General features: G+C 38.5%; 2 protein-coding genes across 2 annotated transcripts; one reads left to right on the top strand and one right to left on the bottom strand.

The window, feature by feature from the left end:
• Positions 1–10,363: 10,363 nt before the first annotated feature.
• LOC102497823 (olfactory receptor 1E5) lies at positions 10,364–11,314 on the top strand. Its single transcript, XM_006167621.1, has one exon. The coding sequence runs from the start codon at positions 10,364–10,366 to the stop codon at positions 11,312–11,314; it is 951 nt and encodes a 316-aa protein (XP_006167683.1).
• Positions 11,315–15,250: 3,936 nt separating this feature from the next.
• On the bottom strand, positions 15,251–16,195 carry OR1R1 (olfactory receptor family 1 subfamily R member 1). The gene has a single exon (XM_014583826.1). It carries the CDS (start codon positions 16,193–16,195, stop codon positions 15,251–15,253), a length of 945 nt encoding a protein of 314 aa, XP_014439312.1.
• Between the last annotated feature and the right edge of the window lie 166 nt (positions 16,196–16,361).

The raw sequence follows: 16,361 nt of genomic DNA, 5'->3' as shown, positions 1-16,361 counted from the left end.
TGGGAGTCCAGCGACATAGCCATTATGCTAAATGCTGGTTCCCCTCTATAATACATTTTGGGATCATGGAGTGATATGTCTCCTACTCCACTCTTCTTACACAGTATTGTTTTGGCAATAAAGGGTCTTTAATGATTCCAGATAAATTCTATGATTGTTTTTCCTAAATCTGCAATTAATATCTCTGGTAATTTGATTGGGATTGCATTAAATATGCAGATTAATTTGGGTGGAATTGACATTTTGATTATAGTAACTTTCCAATACAGGAACATGAACTGTGGATTATAGTAACTTTCCAATACAGGAACATGACTTTTTTGAGTTATTTTCAATTTCTTTGCTTTAGGTTTTTATAGTTTTCCTTGCTCAACATCCCTGTGTTTCTACTTTTTTGTGTTATTTTCTATTTCTTTGCTTTAGGTTTTTATAGTGTTCCTTGCTCAACATCTCTTATCATAAGAGAGTTGCAAATCAAAACCACAATGAGATACCACCTAGTCAGAATGGCTAAGGTTAACAGAATAAAGAATGATAAGTGCTGGAAAGGCTGTGGAGAAAAGGGAACTCTCCTACACTGTTGGCAGGAATGTAAATTAGTACAGCTATTATGGAGAACAACATAGTGACTCCTCAAAGACCTGCCATTCCTCAAATATAACTACCATATGATTCAGCAGTTTCATTCCTGGGTATCTACCCAAAGGATAGGAACACACTCTGTTGGAAAAGCATTTGCATATCCTTGTTTATTGTGGAATTATTCACAATTGCTAAGACATGGAACCAATCCAAACGTCCATGAATAGATGAATGAATTGAAAATGTGTGGAATATATACACTACAGAAGAGTACTCAGCCATAAAAAAATGAAGAGACTCTAGCATTTGATAAAAGTGAATGAATATGGAAGATTTAGTGCTAAGTAAAGTAAGTCAGACTATGAAAGAGAGGCATCGTATGTCCCCACTCAGTATATACTGAATGTCTACACTCTACTGAAGAAACTGAAATATTGGATTACCGTGCCAATATAAAGGCATGGAGAGTAACTTTGGATACCAGAGATCATGTGAGAGGAGAGTGGGAAATGGGGGAAAGGGAAAGGGAGAGAATCAAGGGGAAAAAGAAAGAAGCAAAACATTTAAGGGACATTAAACCAGAAAATTATTTGTTGAAGGTAATATTTATGGTAATATTTTTGATTGAATCAATATACAGTGTTGGGAAAATTCATTTGGTGTGCTGTAATGATACACCGGGATTGAATGTAAAAAGCAAATAAATAAATAACACAATGTGTTCCATGACATGCTAGATAATATTAGGCATTATTTATTTTTATTTTTTTAATTTATTTTATTTTTATTGTCAGAGGGTATGATCAATTGAGGCTGAAAAAGGGAGAGAGAGAGAGAGAGAGAGAGAGAGAGAGAGAGAGAGGATCCCACAGCAGGGTGCGATTGCACTACAGTCCTTATTCCATTCCTCTGTCTTGTCAGGATTTTGGGCATGCATGCATGCACTCCTGGTGTGCTTTGCTTTGCTTTGCTTCTTTATTCTTTTCTTTTCTTTTTATTTATTTCTCTCTTTATTTCTCTCTTTCTTCTTTGCTTTGCTTTGCTTCTTTATTCTTTTCTTTTTATTTATTTCTCTCTTTCTTTCTTCTATATCTTATTTAGAGATTTTTGCTAAAGGATATGTGCTCTTGCTGGACAGATGGAGAGAGACAGAGAGACAGAAAGCGAGAAATCAACCCCCAGGGCAATGGCCATGCTGCAATCCCTTATTCATTCTCTTCTCAGGATTTCGAGTATGTATGCATACATGCCCGGCGTGAGTTTTAAGCCTTCAGGTTCAGGATTAGAACTGCAGTTGCCTCTGTGGTAGTCCAGTGATGTAACCATTACACCATCTGCTTGTCCTCACCCACCCACCCTGGTGTGTTTTTCAAATCACTAGGGGAGAATTTAAACCACAGTGGGCCAACTTTGATCCAGCTTCCTTAACCTCTGCACTACAAGTCTGTTCTGATTAGGAGTCCTTAATAAGGGCTCTTATTGCATCTTCTATTTCTCCTCTGTCACATTTGTTGCAGTTACTAGTAGCTTCTCTAGTAATCATCTCTTCCAGCTAGACTTTACAAACATGACCAGAGACCATGTCTACCTTGGCAACTGCATTCCCCATAGCACATGGTATAGTGCCTTGTACACGGTGGTTATTTAGTAAATATTTCTCAAATGAATGTTCTAATGAACTAATGGATAAAGTCATACTTGTAAAAATCAGTCAACACATTACTTGATATCATGGGGCGGAAAGTCCAGCCAAGGAAATAAATTCATTATATATGAATGTAACCATTTTATGACATAAGACAGTGGTGATCGAGTGCTACAGTATTTGGTTCTGGTAAATATTTTAGTTGAACATATACTGCAGAAAGCAGAGAAATGAATAGTGTGGGCTCTGAGAGTCAGGGAAGGCTTCCTTAAGAATTTCAGAATGGAGTGAAAAGAAACAGTCTAACATTTCTTGGTGTGTTTCAGTAAGTCCATTTATTCTTTCAGTTAGAAAAGAAAATCAATCATGAGGGAACTCAGGGCTAAGTTGACATTTCTGTTCAATTAGTGCAGACTTTATGCAAGTAGCTTCTCATTTCTTACTTAAAGCTGACTTCTAAGAGATGACAACTCTGAATAAAAAGTTGAAGCCCACAAGGAAACAGATGAGAAGTTGAAACTCCAGCACCTGCCCCTGGAGGTTCTAAAAAGTGAACTGTGGTCCCAGGTTATTGCGCAACAGTTCCTTCACCACCTCATCTAACTCCCCAAATATCAGCCCAAAGTCAAACTCCACAGAGGATTGGAGTCCCTCCATGGCACTGCAGACACCACTGGACCCTACCCAGTAACTGGATCTGGCAGCCACAAGTCCCATGGAACATAACAACATCCCACCCAGAACCCAGCCAGCAACAGGCATTCCAGTCAGTTACATGGTTGGCAATGGGAGGGCATTTGGAAAGTCAAATGCACTTATCTCCTTTACTATCACACTATCATCTATCATACGTATTTACATCCATCTTATTGCTTTTATATATGACACAATAAGAAATATTGTAATATGTGAGGGGAAAAATATAATTTCAGGCTTGAGGTGAATCCAGAAATCTGTGTCTGGACATCATTTATTCAGCAGTGTGACTCAGAATGGTGCATGGGAAATGGACAGACAAGTTCTTGGTTTGCTACTAATGAGTTTCTTTGGGACCTAGGGTTCCCAGGGGTCAGGACACAATAGAAGAGAAGAGTCAGAAGACAATAGCAGGGACTGCAGCAGAAATGCAGGGCATGGAAGTGGGAGACAGGAAGCAGGCTCTGAAGCCACACTCAGATAAGCTGGGTAAGCTGGGATGGAGTTCAGAAGAGGTAGTCATTCTAAAATGTGCTTCAACAGCTATTTGTATTTCAAAATTCTGAAGTGAGGGGCCAACAGATGGTGTAATGGTTATATTGCTGGATTCCCACATAGCTGATTGTGGTTTGAGTCCTGGACCTGGTGGCTTAAAACTCACACTGGACGTGTGGTGTATGCATGCATGCCCAAAATCCTGAAAGGAGAATGGAGGAAAAGGAATTGCAGCATGGCCATTACCTCTAACAAACAAACAAACAAACAAACCTCTTTCTAAAAGAAAATTTGAAGGGGAATTAAAACTTTTAAAATTTTTTATAGGATGTGTGCATTCCCTAGGGAGTGTGTGTGTGTGTGTGTGTGTGTGTGTGAGAAACAGAGAGAGAGAACCCCATTCAGGGGGGATGGCCATGCTGCAACTTTTCTCTTCCATTCTCCTCTAGGGATTATGGGCACATATGCTTACATGCCTGACAAGAGTAGTGGAATTCTTACAGGTTGAAATAGAAGTCATCATCTTCGTTGCTTTCCACTGTTAATAGTGACTTCCATTTCCAAATGTAATTGGGGATCACCAGAGCTGTGAATGAATAAATTGTGTTTGTAGAACAACTTAGCTGTACTTTGCAAATATCAATTATTCTAAACCGATAATTATGCAAGGTGTATAAGGTTCACTGAAGGTGGTATGTAAGGCTGAGAAAGCTCAGTAGTTTGCCAACTTCTCAGGCCAGTAGATAATGGTTTCTGACACCTCCAGATTCTGAATGTTTTTGCTAAGCAGCTAAGTAGAGTATGAGGCCCTTGTGGGAGCTCTGTCCATGAAGCTAGTTTTTTTTCACTCTTCAATGAACTGTTCTAATATTGATATCTCTAGCGAAGAATAGATTCACTTTATAACCTGAGGGAAAAAAATCCCTATTTGGAATTTGGTCTGTCCTTTCTAGGTCAGTAACTTTTTCCATTCCACATTGCCCCTCCACACCTTTACTAGTTCTAAATGCTGGGTTCATTTGGGTGGGGAGGGTCAGGGTGGAATTACCTCTTTGGGCCAATATATGCCTGGGATGATGCTAGGTGTGGTTGTGATCCAGAGTGATTTCTTTATGTCTGAGATCTCCTGCAGTCCTCAGATTCAGTTGCTTGTTCTCCCTTTCTCCTGCTAATAGCCCCATGACCCACAATTTTTCTTTTCTGAATTTGGGGGTTTCTAGTGCTTTTGGGGAAAATAGACCATTTCTTTTCTAGGAGGGTTTCTCCTTTCCTTGTGCTGTATGGGGGCCGTTACCATGATTAATGTTTCTTCAATTGGATTCCCACCAGCTTCAGATGATCCGGAAATTCCCCAAACTTCTGGCATACCATTGGTACCATTTTCTGTTTCCTAACCCTCCTATTCACTTATATTTCTTTTTCACATTTTATTTCACTTGGATACAGAATATTCCCTGAAAAAGTTACACCTTAGATTTAAACTGTGGTAGCCACAGGACATTTTTCTGAGAATTTCCTGAAATATGTAAGAAAAAGATGTCTTATCAAGCCAACATCATGCATACTAGTAAAAATTTTGAACTGCCAACATCAATCAAAGTGTAGGATGAGTTTATTTTACTGCAAAAAATTGTGAAAACCGTGCCTAATTTTTTCATAATATATATTTCCATTAATTTTTTGAAGACCCTTCATGTATATTGTATTTTAAAGACAGTATGAAAAATAGATGTACAGTATAGGATTAATAATTTTAATATTGAGTGTATTGAAACAATGATATTTTTGATACATGGCTTAAATAAAAAGTGTAATTAAAATAAATCTTGTTGGTTTTTGCCTTTTAAATGTATTTATTAAAAAATTAAAAATTATATTTGTAGATCACATTTGTGGCTTACATTTTATTTTTTATTTTATTTTTATGTTTTTGCCTTAGGGTATGTGCACTTACCAAAGAGACAGAGGAAAGAGAAATCAACAAGCTGCAATCCTTTCTCTTCCATTCTCCTCTGGGATTTTGGGCACACACGCCTCCAGCATGACTTTCAAGCTGTCAAATCTGGGACTTGAACCAGTTTTCCATGTGGGAGTCCAGTGCCTTAACCACCATACCATGTGCTGGCCCCAGTGGCTTGTATTTTATTACTAGCAGAAAGTGATGCCTTAGATTAACATCCTACATTTTGATTGATGTTGGTAGTTCAAAATTTTTATTAGTACGCATGATGTTGGCTTGATAAGACATCTTTTTCTTACCTATTTCAGGAAATTCTAAGAAAAATGCCCTATGGCCTGAAACACCCAATTTAAGGATTGTGCTTGTTCTTAAATTGGTCAGAACTGATCAGTTACTGTGCTTAAGGACGCTACTGTCTCTAAGTCTCTTCCAAGAAATAGGCTTCATATTTATGAGGCAGGAGACTATGTGGTAAATGCAAATCTCTTCAAAGTCTCTTTGGTTTAGAATAATGCTTTCTTGTTGATTTCTCCCATCAATGTTCTAAGTAAGATGTTTGGCAGTTCTCATGATCTGCCCTGAGTGAGTATGTTAAAGGTATGAGAACAATCTGTCCCTTTGCCAGCAGTCACCCAGTGTTGCTAGTAGAGAATGAAGGTAGGTCTTGGGCAAGCAACACACTATTGAATTCGGAGACTCTAAAACTCTTAGAATAGCTGAAAAATTCTTGCTGGGAGCCATGAGTATAATACCTGGTATTATGGTTAATGGAATGGGCAGCAAAATCCTTTGATATAAGTGTATGGGGAGGGGGGTCCATGATTTCCATTTCATTGTGACCCAGAGAATTAAAGAATGCTCTCATCTAGAGAGAGGATGAAGTCCAACTTTGATGAAATCTAATATATAATGTAAAGGAAGTAGCCTGTTTTTTCATTATGAGCTTTGGTCAGGAATTGGTATTGATCTTTTAGAATACCTTTTGCTTCTGGTAAAGTAATTCTGATTTTTTTAATTGAACACATTAGTGTGATTTTTTTTCTTTTTTGGAGAGATTTTTGCTATAGGGTGAGTGTGCTCACCAGAAAGACAGACAGACATGCCCAGTGTGAATTTCAAACCACCAGGTCCAGGACTTGAACTATGGTTGACTTGTGGGAGTCCAGAGACATAACCATTAAACCATCTGCTGGTCCCTCTAATTATTCTTGAATATTTATTTTAATGGTCTATTCAGGTACTGTGTATATTGTTTAGTCAGTTTTGGTAATTTGTCTTTGCTTAGACAATTCTTCAAATTTATTTGAGATGTTTAAGATAGATTTTAAAATATGCCTTTGGGATTAAAGGGCATGTGTGCTTGCCAGAAAGACAGACAGAGACACAATGTGAGAAATTACCACCACCACCCCCACGGGGGATGGCCATGCTGCAATCCCTTCTTCATTCTTCTCTTGGAATCTTGGGCACACCCAGACAACACGCCCGGCATGAGTTTAAGCCACTGGGTCTGGGACTTGAACCACGATCAACTACATGGGACTCCAGAGACAGTCATTATAACATCTGCTGGTCTCATATTAGTGTGATTTCAAATATGAAAGGATGGAGTAATCATGTTTTAGACTTGATGTGCATAGGTGGAATTGGTCTATAATTTTATTCTTCTTGTCTTTTATTTTTCTTTTTCAGTAAATTAGGTAGCTCTCTATTCAATATTAGATTCTGGGATGCATCATGTAGAGCTTGAGTATTATTTCTTACTTGATAGTTTGAAAAAACCATTCTTCTCTTGGGATCTTGGGCACACCCGGACAATGCACCCGGCATGAGTTTAAGCCACTGGGTCTGGGACTTGAACCACGATCAACTACATGGGACTCCAGAGACAGTCATTATAACATCTGCTGGTCTCATATTAGTGTGATTTCAAATATGAAAGGATGGAGTAATCATGTTTTAGACTTGATGCACATAGGTGGAATTGGTCTATAATTTTATTCTTCTTGTCTTTTATTTTTCTTTTTCAGTAAATTAGGTAGCTCTCTATTCAATATTAGATTCCAGGATGCATCATGCAGAGCTTGAATATTATTTCTTACTTGATAGTTTGAAAAACCCAGAAACCATCCTAGTCCAAGGATTTTTAAAAATTGCGACATAATTTACCTGTACTGCCCAGATCATAAGTGTACAGTTCGCTGAACTTGATATCCACGTTATCACCATGCAGATCAATCTACAGACCACCTATGTCATCTGAGAAAATTTCCTCATGCTCCCTCCTTGTCAGTATCCAGCCACCTTCAGAGGTAAGTGCTACTCCAATTCTTACCACTATAGATTAGATTTTCCAGCTCATGAACTTTAAATAAGTGGAGTGGTATAACACTTTTTTGAGTCAAGATTCTTTCACTCAACATAATGTTTTTGAGATTTATCTATGTTATTGCGTGGGTCATCTTAGTTCATTTTTTCATCACTATATACTATGCCATTGAAATGGTTATGCCACATTCTTCAACTGATGGACACTTGGGTTTCTCAGTTTTAGCTCTTTTGAGTAAAGATTCTGTGAAAATTCTTATACACACCTTTATGTGGACATTGGTTTTCATTTCATTTGGATATTTCAGGAACAAAATTTCTAGGTCATAGCGTGGGTGTAATTTTAAGAACTGCAAATAGCGTGCAAAGTGGTTTTACTATTTTACATCCTAACTAGGAATGGATAAGAGTGTTAACTGCTCCACATCCTTGTTAATATTTGATATTGTCAATTAAAAAAACCATTGTGGTGGGTGTGCAGTAGTATAATGATATCCTATGATTTTAATTTGTAGTTCTCTAGTGAATAATAATGTTGAACATCTGTTTATATGCTTATTATTGGCCTAAATCTTTTTACTAGAAATAACATTTTCTTAGTTTATGTCATGTATTTAGGTTTTTAATATTTCCATTCTTTTTTCTTTCTTTCTTTCTTTTTTTTGCATGCACTCACTAGAGAGACAGAAATATAGAAAGCAGGGAATCACCCCCCAAGGGGATGATCACACTGCAATCCCTTCTCCTCCATTCTCCTCTTGAGATTTTCAACCATACACGCACATATGCCCAGTGTGAATTTCAAACCACCAGGTGCAGGACTTGAACTATGGTTGACTTGTAGGAGTCCAGAGACATAACTATTAAACCATCTGCTGGTCCCTCTATTTATTCTTGAATATTTATTTTAATGGTCTATTCAGGTACTGTGTATATTATTTAGTCAGTTTTGGTAATTTGTCTTTGCTTAGACAATTCAAATTTACTTGAGACGCTTAAGATAGATTTTAAAATATGCCTTTGGGATTATATCCTTTTTCTTATTTCTAATATTCTTTAATTATCATTATAATAAAAATTAAATTGATCAGTTTTGACTGTTTTGTTGATCCTTTTTGGAAAAAAATTTGAATTATTTAAAAAATTTTACTACTTTTCTGTTTTCTAATTTGTTAAAGTATACTTTTCATCTTAATAATCACTTTCTTCTATTTAAAAAAGTTTGCCACTTTATATCTTTTTATCTGAATACCTTTTTCAATTATTTAAAATTTCTAGTTTCTTAATAAAAATTAGGTATTGTTTTCTTTTTATATGATGAATGCCATAGGTAGTGTTTTCCTTTTATGTTGTCTCTGAATAGGACATTTGTTGGTATCCTGATTGTTTCTTTGACCCAAAAATTATTTAGGTGAGTCTTAATATCCAAATATAACCTTTTTATTATTAATTTATTTTCTTATTGCATTATGTTCAGATAATATAGTCTTTACAACTTCAATTTGTAGACAGTAAGCTCTTTGTAAGATGTTATAATACTTCACTCTTCATCACACAGTATGCAGAATGAAGATGATACTAGATAGAGACCAAATATACAAGTAGACAACTTGCACAGTAAGCAAGAGAGTCATGGTTCTTGCCCTCATGAAGGATCTTCTCTAGAAGCTCTGTTCTGTTGATTGACCCAAGTGAGATTTGAGCATATAATTCCTTATTTGGAAGACTGGGGCTCTAATGACCTGTCTAGGGCAAAGATGAATAACAGCCCATCACCTCCAGAGGATCCAGAAAAACAAGGGGAAAAGCCTAACATTGATCGTTTCTTTGGTTTTCTGAGTAAATGTAGTTAATTTATATTTTTTTCTCTCTCTAATCAACAATTTCATTAAAATAAACAATTTCATTACTCTAATCAACAATTTCATTCAAATAAACAATTTCATTGAAATTATCCATATTTATAGTATCATATATTTTTAAAAAAGTATTAATTTCCTCTGAATCAATGCTTATATCTTACCTTAGGCCTTCTTAGTGATGTCACCCAACTCCTCCTGTTCTTGGGATGCACTGACCATTCTCTCACTCTTTCTCAAGAAAATCTCTCAAATTTGCCAAAAAGAAGCTTCCAGTTCTGGCCAAGACATTTTTTTTTTTGTCCTTATACCAGTAAATTCAAAAATTCTGTTCTCTTTCTGGGGCTTGGGTTTTGGAAGTAAAATCTGGGAAAACCTGTGAACTAGTTTGCTTTCCTGCTGCATCTCTATCCCAAGGCACTTAATGTAGAGCTACCTACTGGGATGAGGGGAAGTGAAAGTGGAAAGTGAGGAAACAAAATCTTCAAAGATTAATATCTCAAAAATGATCCTATGTGTGACCTTCTGAGATTTGCACATTGAGAGAGTTTGAAAATCATGTTTAATTTCCTTGGAATGGGTGTTTTTCACCATGTGTTTCATGGTTTCCAATGCTTTTATGCACCTCCACTAAAGAGTGCTCATTTGGTTGCCCTCCTGCTGCCCTCTCTGAACAAGAGGAAATAATTGTATTTCTGAATATTCTGTAGTGTGTATGTATGTATACTTGCCTGTGTATATATGCTCATACTTTCATACAAATTATTCTTAATTTTAAAAAGGTAAAATAAAACCAACATGGAAAGAATAAATACAACTGCCATCTCAGAGTTCCTCCTCCAGGGTTTGCCTCTTGAGCCAGATCAGCAAGGATTGGTCTATGCCCTGTTCCTGGCCATGTATCTTACCACTGTCCTGGGGAACCTCCTCATCATCATACTCATTCGACTGGACTCCCACCTTCACACACCAATGTATTTCTTACTCAGCAACTTGTCCTTCTCTGACCTCTGCTTCTCTTCTGTGACTGTTCCCAAGCTGCTGAAGAATATGCAGAGCCAAGACCCATCTATCTCCTACGCAGGCTGTTTAACCCAAATGTACTTCTTCCTGCTTTTTGCAGACCTGGAGAGCTTCCTCCTTGTGGCCATGGCCTATGACCGCTACGTGGCCATCTGCTTCCCCCTGCACTACACCTTCATCCTGAGTCCTAGGCTCTGTCTCTCCCTGGTGGTGCTGTCCTGGGTGCTGGCCACGTTTATCTCTCTGTTGCACACCCTGCTCACGGCAAGGTTGTCTTTCTGTGCTGATAATGTGATCCCTCACTTTTTCTGTGACCTGTCAGCTCTGCTGAAGTTGGCTTGCTCTGACATTCAGATAAATGAAATAGTAATATTTATCGTAGGAGGACTTGTCACAATTGTCCCATTTCTGTTGATTTTTTCATCCTATGCACGAATCGTGTCTTCCATCCTCAAGGTCCCTTCTGCTAGGGGTATCCGTAAGGCCATCTCTACCTGTGGCTCCCACCTTTCTGTGGTGTCATTGTTCTATGGGACGATCATTGGCCTCTATTTGTGCCCTTCAGTTGGCAATTCTACCATGAAGGAGACTGTCATGGCTGTGATGTACACTGTGGTGACCCCTATGCTGAACCCCTTCATCTACAGCCTGAGGAACCAGGACATAAAGGGAGCCTTGAAAAACATCTTTACAAAGTGGATGATGCACTTTTCTTTGGGACAGTGACTCCAAAGGTCAAAGTATGTTTTCTAACAATAGGTGTAATATTGAAAATGAGTAGTATTCTAAATATTATGGTAGTGACTAAGTTTGGTGCCACTGATGCAATACCCATAGCATGCCGAAGGGGAGTTTTCTCAAGTTGTACTAGGGAAGACTCACTGTGCTTTTTAATTTTACCATATATCTCAGGTGCAAGGTAGCCCAAGGCCTGATATGTTGCAGGGATTCCATGACTGTTAATCAATGTTGAGTAGTTACTCTGAGCTTGGTACTTCTTAGTTCTCTAAGAAATGAATCCAGATTTCTCAGTCACTTCAGTGCTCATTTTAAAAAGTTATTTTATTTTTTATTGAAAAATAATTTTACGTGTTTATGGGGATATAATGTCATGTTTTGCTATATGGTCACATTGTGGAATGATTAAAATTAAGCTATTTAGCATAACCATCACCTCATACACAGGTGCAAGGTAGCCCAAGGCCTGATATGTTGCAGGGATTCCATGACTGTTAATCAATGTTGAGTAGTTACTCTGAGCTTGGTACTTCCTAGTTCTCTAAGAAATGAATCCAGATTTCTCAGTCACTTCAGTGCTCATTTTAAAAAGTTATTTTATTTTTTATTGAAAAATAATTTTACGTGTTTATGGGGATATAATGTCATGTTTTGCTATATGGTCACTTTGTGGAATGATTAAAATTAAGCTACTTAGCATAACCATCACCTCATACATTTATATTTTTTTAAACTCAGACTTTTTGAACCGCGGTCGACTACATGGGAATCCAGCGACATAGCCATTACGCTAACTGCTGGTTCCCATACATTTATATTTTTTTAAACTTAGACTTTTTCTTTTATTATGCCTAAGGGTGCATGTGTGACAGAGAGGTAAGAATGAAATAGAAAGCATTCTTCAACAAGGCCTGGTCATGCCATTATTCTTTTTCCTCCAATTTTCTATCCTGTCAGAAGCCTGGGCACATAAGCATGTTCGTCATGTTGCCCCAGGGCAACATGCATTTGAATGCATTTTCAGGTCTATATTGTTTTTTGTGGACTTGTCCTGTGTTTTTATGGTCAAATTCTTAGAAATGGGTGTTATAGATTAAAGGATATGAACATTTTATAATCAAATAGAATTTGCCAAATTGCAACTATTGTAAACTCCTCCAAAAGTAAGAATGACTGTTTATGCAAAATCCCTGACACTGGATATTTTGCTTCCAAGTATGTATCAGCCTGTGCAATATATGAGATTTCAGTTTTAAAACTGAATTTCTGTATGTATCTGTAAGATCAAACATCTACTTATGAGATACTTTTCCTTTGCCTTGAGTCAATTTTCTATGTATAATGTCACTTTGTCTATCTTGCAGGTGACATTTCTCTCAATTTATTATTAATGTTTTGGCTTTCGTAGTGGTATATTTTTTCTTTACAAAAGACCAGCTGAGGCTGGGGTCGATCATGGTGTGAAGATCCTGTTAGGGATGCCTGTCTCTTGGTTTCTCTCTCTCTCTCTCAAAAATAAATAAATAAATAAAGGAATCAAACAATACTTAAAATTTTGGAGTAGTCAAGTAAATTGACTTTTACTGTATGGTTTATTTTTTCTTCTGAAATGTTTAGAAAGGACTTTTCTATCTCTAAATTAACTATTCTATTATTTCCTTTAGTTTTTTCAGAGTTTTAGTTTCTACATCTCTGTCTCTGATTGACCTGAACTTTGGTTTTAAGGACAATTACCCTCTTTCTCTTTTTCCCTTTTAGTAGACCGAATGTCTCAATTTACTGATTTTAAAATTTTAAAAACACTACCTTTACAACATAGTAAGTGTTTAAATAGAGTTGAGTTTCTTTCTAGACATGATTATAACAATTCCATTCTGTAGATTTAGTGGTACCATATAAGATATGCTCTCATAATAATACATTTTAAATATTTAAACCCTCTTCAATATATCTTTCTTTCTAAATTTTCCTGACACATTTATTCTACTAAATACGCTTCAGTTCTTTTTTTTCTTTTTTTCTTTAATTTTCTTTTATACATTCAATTACACTGAATTCTACATTTATTAAGTAGAGTTGGCTATCCATACAGTTGTCTGTAAAGAATATATTTTTATTTATTCAAAAATTTTTTAGTTGAGTTCTGTAGATTTCTTAATTTGATATCTGCACATTATATTTTTATGTCTTTGGTATTTCTATTTAAAATATGTTGAGGGATTACTATTGTGTTTTAACAGGTTTTTTTGGTACATAAAAATGTTATCAATTGTTTTGTATCAATTTTTGCAACAGTCCACCTTTACTTATTCTCTTATTGTTTCTAATAAGGATCTTTAATGATCTTGGATAGTTATGTAACTATATTGGATATATACCATCGAATCTAATATAGGGACAGTATGTGGCATGGTGGTTAAGGTGGGCAGATCCCACATGGCTGACCTCTCAGTTCTAGTCCAGGACCTGGTGACTTGAGAAACATACCAGGTGCCTGTGCATGTATAATGGAAATCCTGAAAGAAGGGGAAAATGGAGGAGAAGGAATTGCAGCATGACTACTCCCCATGGGGGGGGGTGATGCTTTCTCACTTTTGTTCTTTCTCTGTCCCTCTACATAGCATACATGCCTGCTGCTAAATTAAAACAAACAAACAAACAAAAGGCTAATATAAATATTGATAAGTATGTATATTCCTTTCAAATTTTAGTTCCATTAATTTTTTTTCTAATTGCATTAAACACCACTTTAATAATAATGTAAAATAACAGTGTTTTTAACAAGAGTTTGGATGTCAGCATGGGGACCTGCTCTTTGTCCTCCAACTTCCAGTGAGGGATCTTCTAAATAGTTTTGAACAATGAAGAGCAAGCCCACTTTACTTGTTGGGTGATACCTGGGAGGAGGAAAATTTTCAGAATAATCCACCATTATATGAGATATTCACTTCATGGCAACACTGGTCTAGGAATGAGTATCTAAACTATCGCCTGTAGCACTGCGCGCACACACACACACACACACACACACACACACGAAATCTTCTCAACCACCACAGACCACGAATAGCTGGAAAGTTTTTACACACTGGTGGAGCCCAGTCAGAAGCTAGCAGTTGAGTGTGTCTGCAGAGGCTGCCATGATATGGAGTGGGAGGACTCTGGCAGTAGCTAAGGTGAGCCAGAACCAGATGAAAGACTGGCAGAGTCCAAGAGACCAGCGGGACCAGTAAGACCTGAGAGTCCATGGGCTCCCTCCCTCACAGCACGGTCATGCAGTATCCACGTCCATGCTAACAGAAGAGGTGTCAAGTTCATCCACTCCTCTCCCCTGAAGTCAGGATGAGACATAAACCTTAACAATCTATTGTAGAGAAAGCACCACACCATCAACATGAAAATAGGAGGAAGAAATGAATCAATATGAAGGTGAAAAAGATCAATGGAAGTCGAAAATCAAGCAACAATGGAGTTAATATTAAACAGAATGTGGGTTCTTTGGAAAGATTTATGAAACAGCTAACAACTTTGGCACATAAAATGACAAAAATGAGAAAAAGGCATAAATAAAAAACTCTCAGAGTGAAAAAGGAGTAACAGCTAAGGAGGTAATAGACACTGGCCACAAGTCCCGTTCCACAAATAACAAGGCGCTCCCCTGCTCCTGTTTCCCTTTATATTTTCCAAGATTTGAAAGCAGACGCTATCTGAAACATTCAGATAATACAGAAACGAATGTGACCTACTGCTATGAACACATCACCGGAATTAACACAATCGTATTTGCTTTAGTTTCAGTTTTTAAATTTAATCAAGAAATAAGACAGTGTAGGATCAAAACTGATAGTGCTTTGGAAAGCTAAAAATAAAGGGTTTTTGGTAATTATGAAACTTATGGAAGAGTCAGTGAATCCAGACCTGCCTTCACGTGACTTGGGGTGCAGCCCTCCCTCCGAGCCCCCTTTTTAGTGCACCCTTGACCTCTCTGTTGCGAAGGCTGTAGATGAAAGGGTTCAGGGTCGGCGTGACCACAGCATAGACCACGCTGGCCAGGCGGTCGTAGCGGGCGGAGTAGGCGGAGGACGGCCGGAAATAGACGGAGAGGACAGAGCCAAAGAAAAGCGACACCACCACCAGGTGGGCCCCGCAGGTGGAGAAGGCGCGCCGCCGGCCGCCCGTGGACCGCACTGCTAGCACCGCCACGAGGATGCGCGCGTAGGAGAGGGACACCAACAGCAGCGGGGTCAGCACCACCGCCAGGCCCTCAGAGAAGATGGTAGACTCCGCGGCAGATGTGTCCGAGGTCGCCAAGCTCAGCATCACTGTCATGTCACAAAAGAAGTGGCGCACAGGGGCGGAGCGGGGGTAGGAGAGCGCGGAGATGAGCAGCGTGTGGAGCAGCGAGTGCAGGTGGGCCACCGCCCAGGACGCCCCCACCAGCGCCCCGCAGCGCCAGGGCGTCATGACCGCGCCGTAGTGCAGGGGCCTGCACACGGCCACTGCGCGGTCGTAGGACATGGCTGCGAGCAGGTAGCTCTCGGTGATGCCCAGAGCCACGAAGAAGTACATCTGGGCAAAGCACCCCTGGAAGGACACAGCCTGGCCTGGGCGGAGCAGGCAAGCCAGCAGTCTGGGGACTGTGACGGTGGTAAAGCAGATGTCCACGAGGCTCAGGTGACCCAAGAAGAAATACATGGGGGACCGGAGGGCCGCGTCGGACCTCACCACCACCACCATGCTCAGGTTGCCTAGGGTGTTAAGCAGGTAGACGCTAAGGAAGAGCAGGAACAACAGTGGGTGGGGGTCCCTTCCGTCCATCAGGCCGAGTAGGAGGAATTCTGGAGAGGATGTGAGGTTGGCCAGAGCCATGGAGTGCCAGCATGGATGGGTGGTAGATGAGGCCGCCAGTCTAAATTCTGGGAACTCTAGATAGACTTCCTGCACATCGAGATTCCATATATATTAACTTTAATGATAATAAATAAATGTACATATATATATATATATATATATATACATATATACATACATATTT

This window comes from Tupaia chinensis, unplaced genomic scaffold (genome assembly GCF_000334495.1).
Source record: "Tupaia chinensis unplaced genomic scaffold, TupChi_1.0 Scaffold144899_1, whole genome shotgun sequence".
Classification (NCBI taxonomy): Eukaryota; Metazoa; Chordata; class Mammalia; order Scandentia; family Tupaiidae; genus Tupaia; species Tupaia belangeri.
Note: the sequence above shows the minus strand (reverse complement) of the source record. Positions and strands in the feature narration are given on the sequence as shown.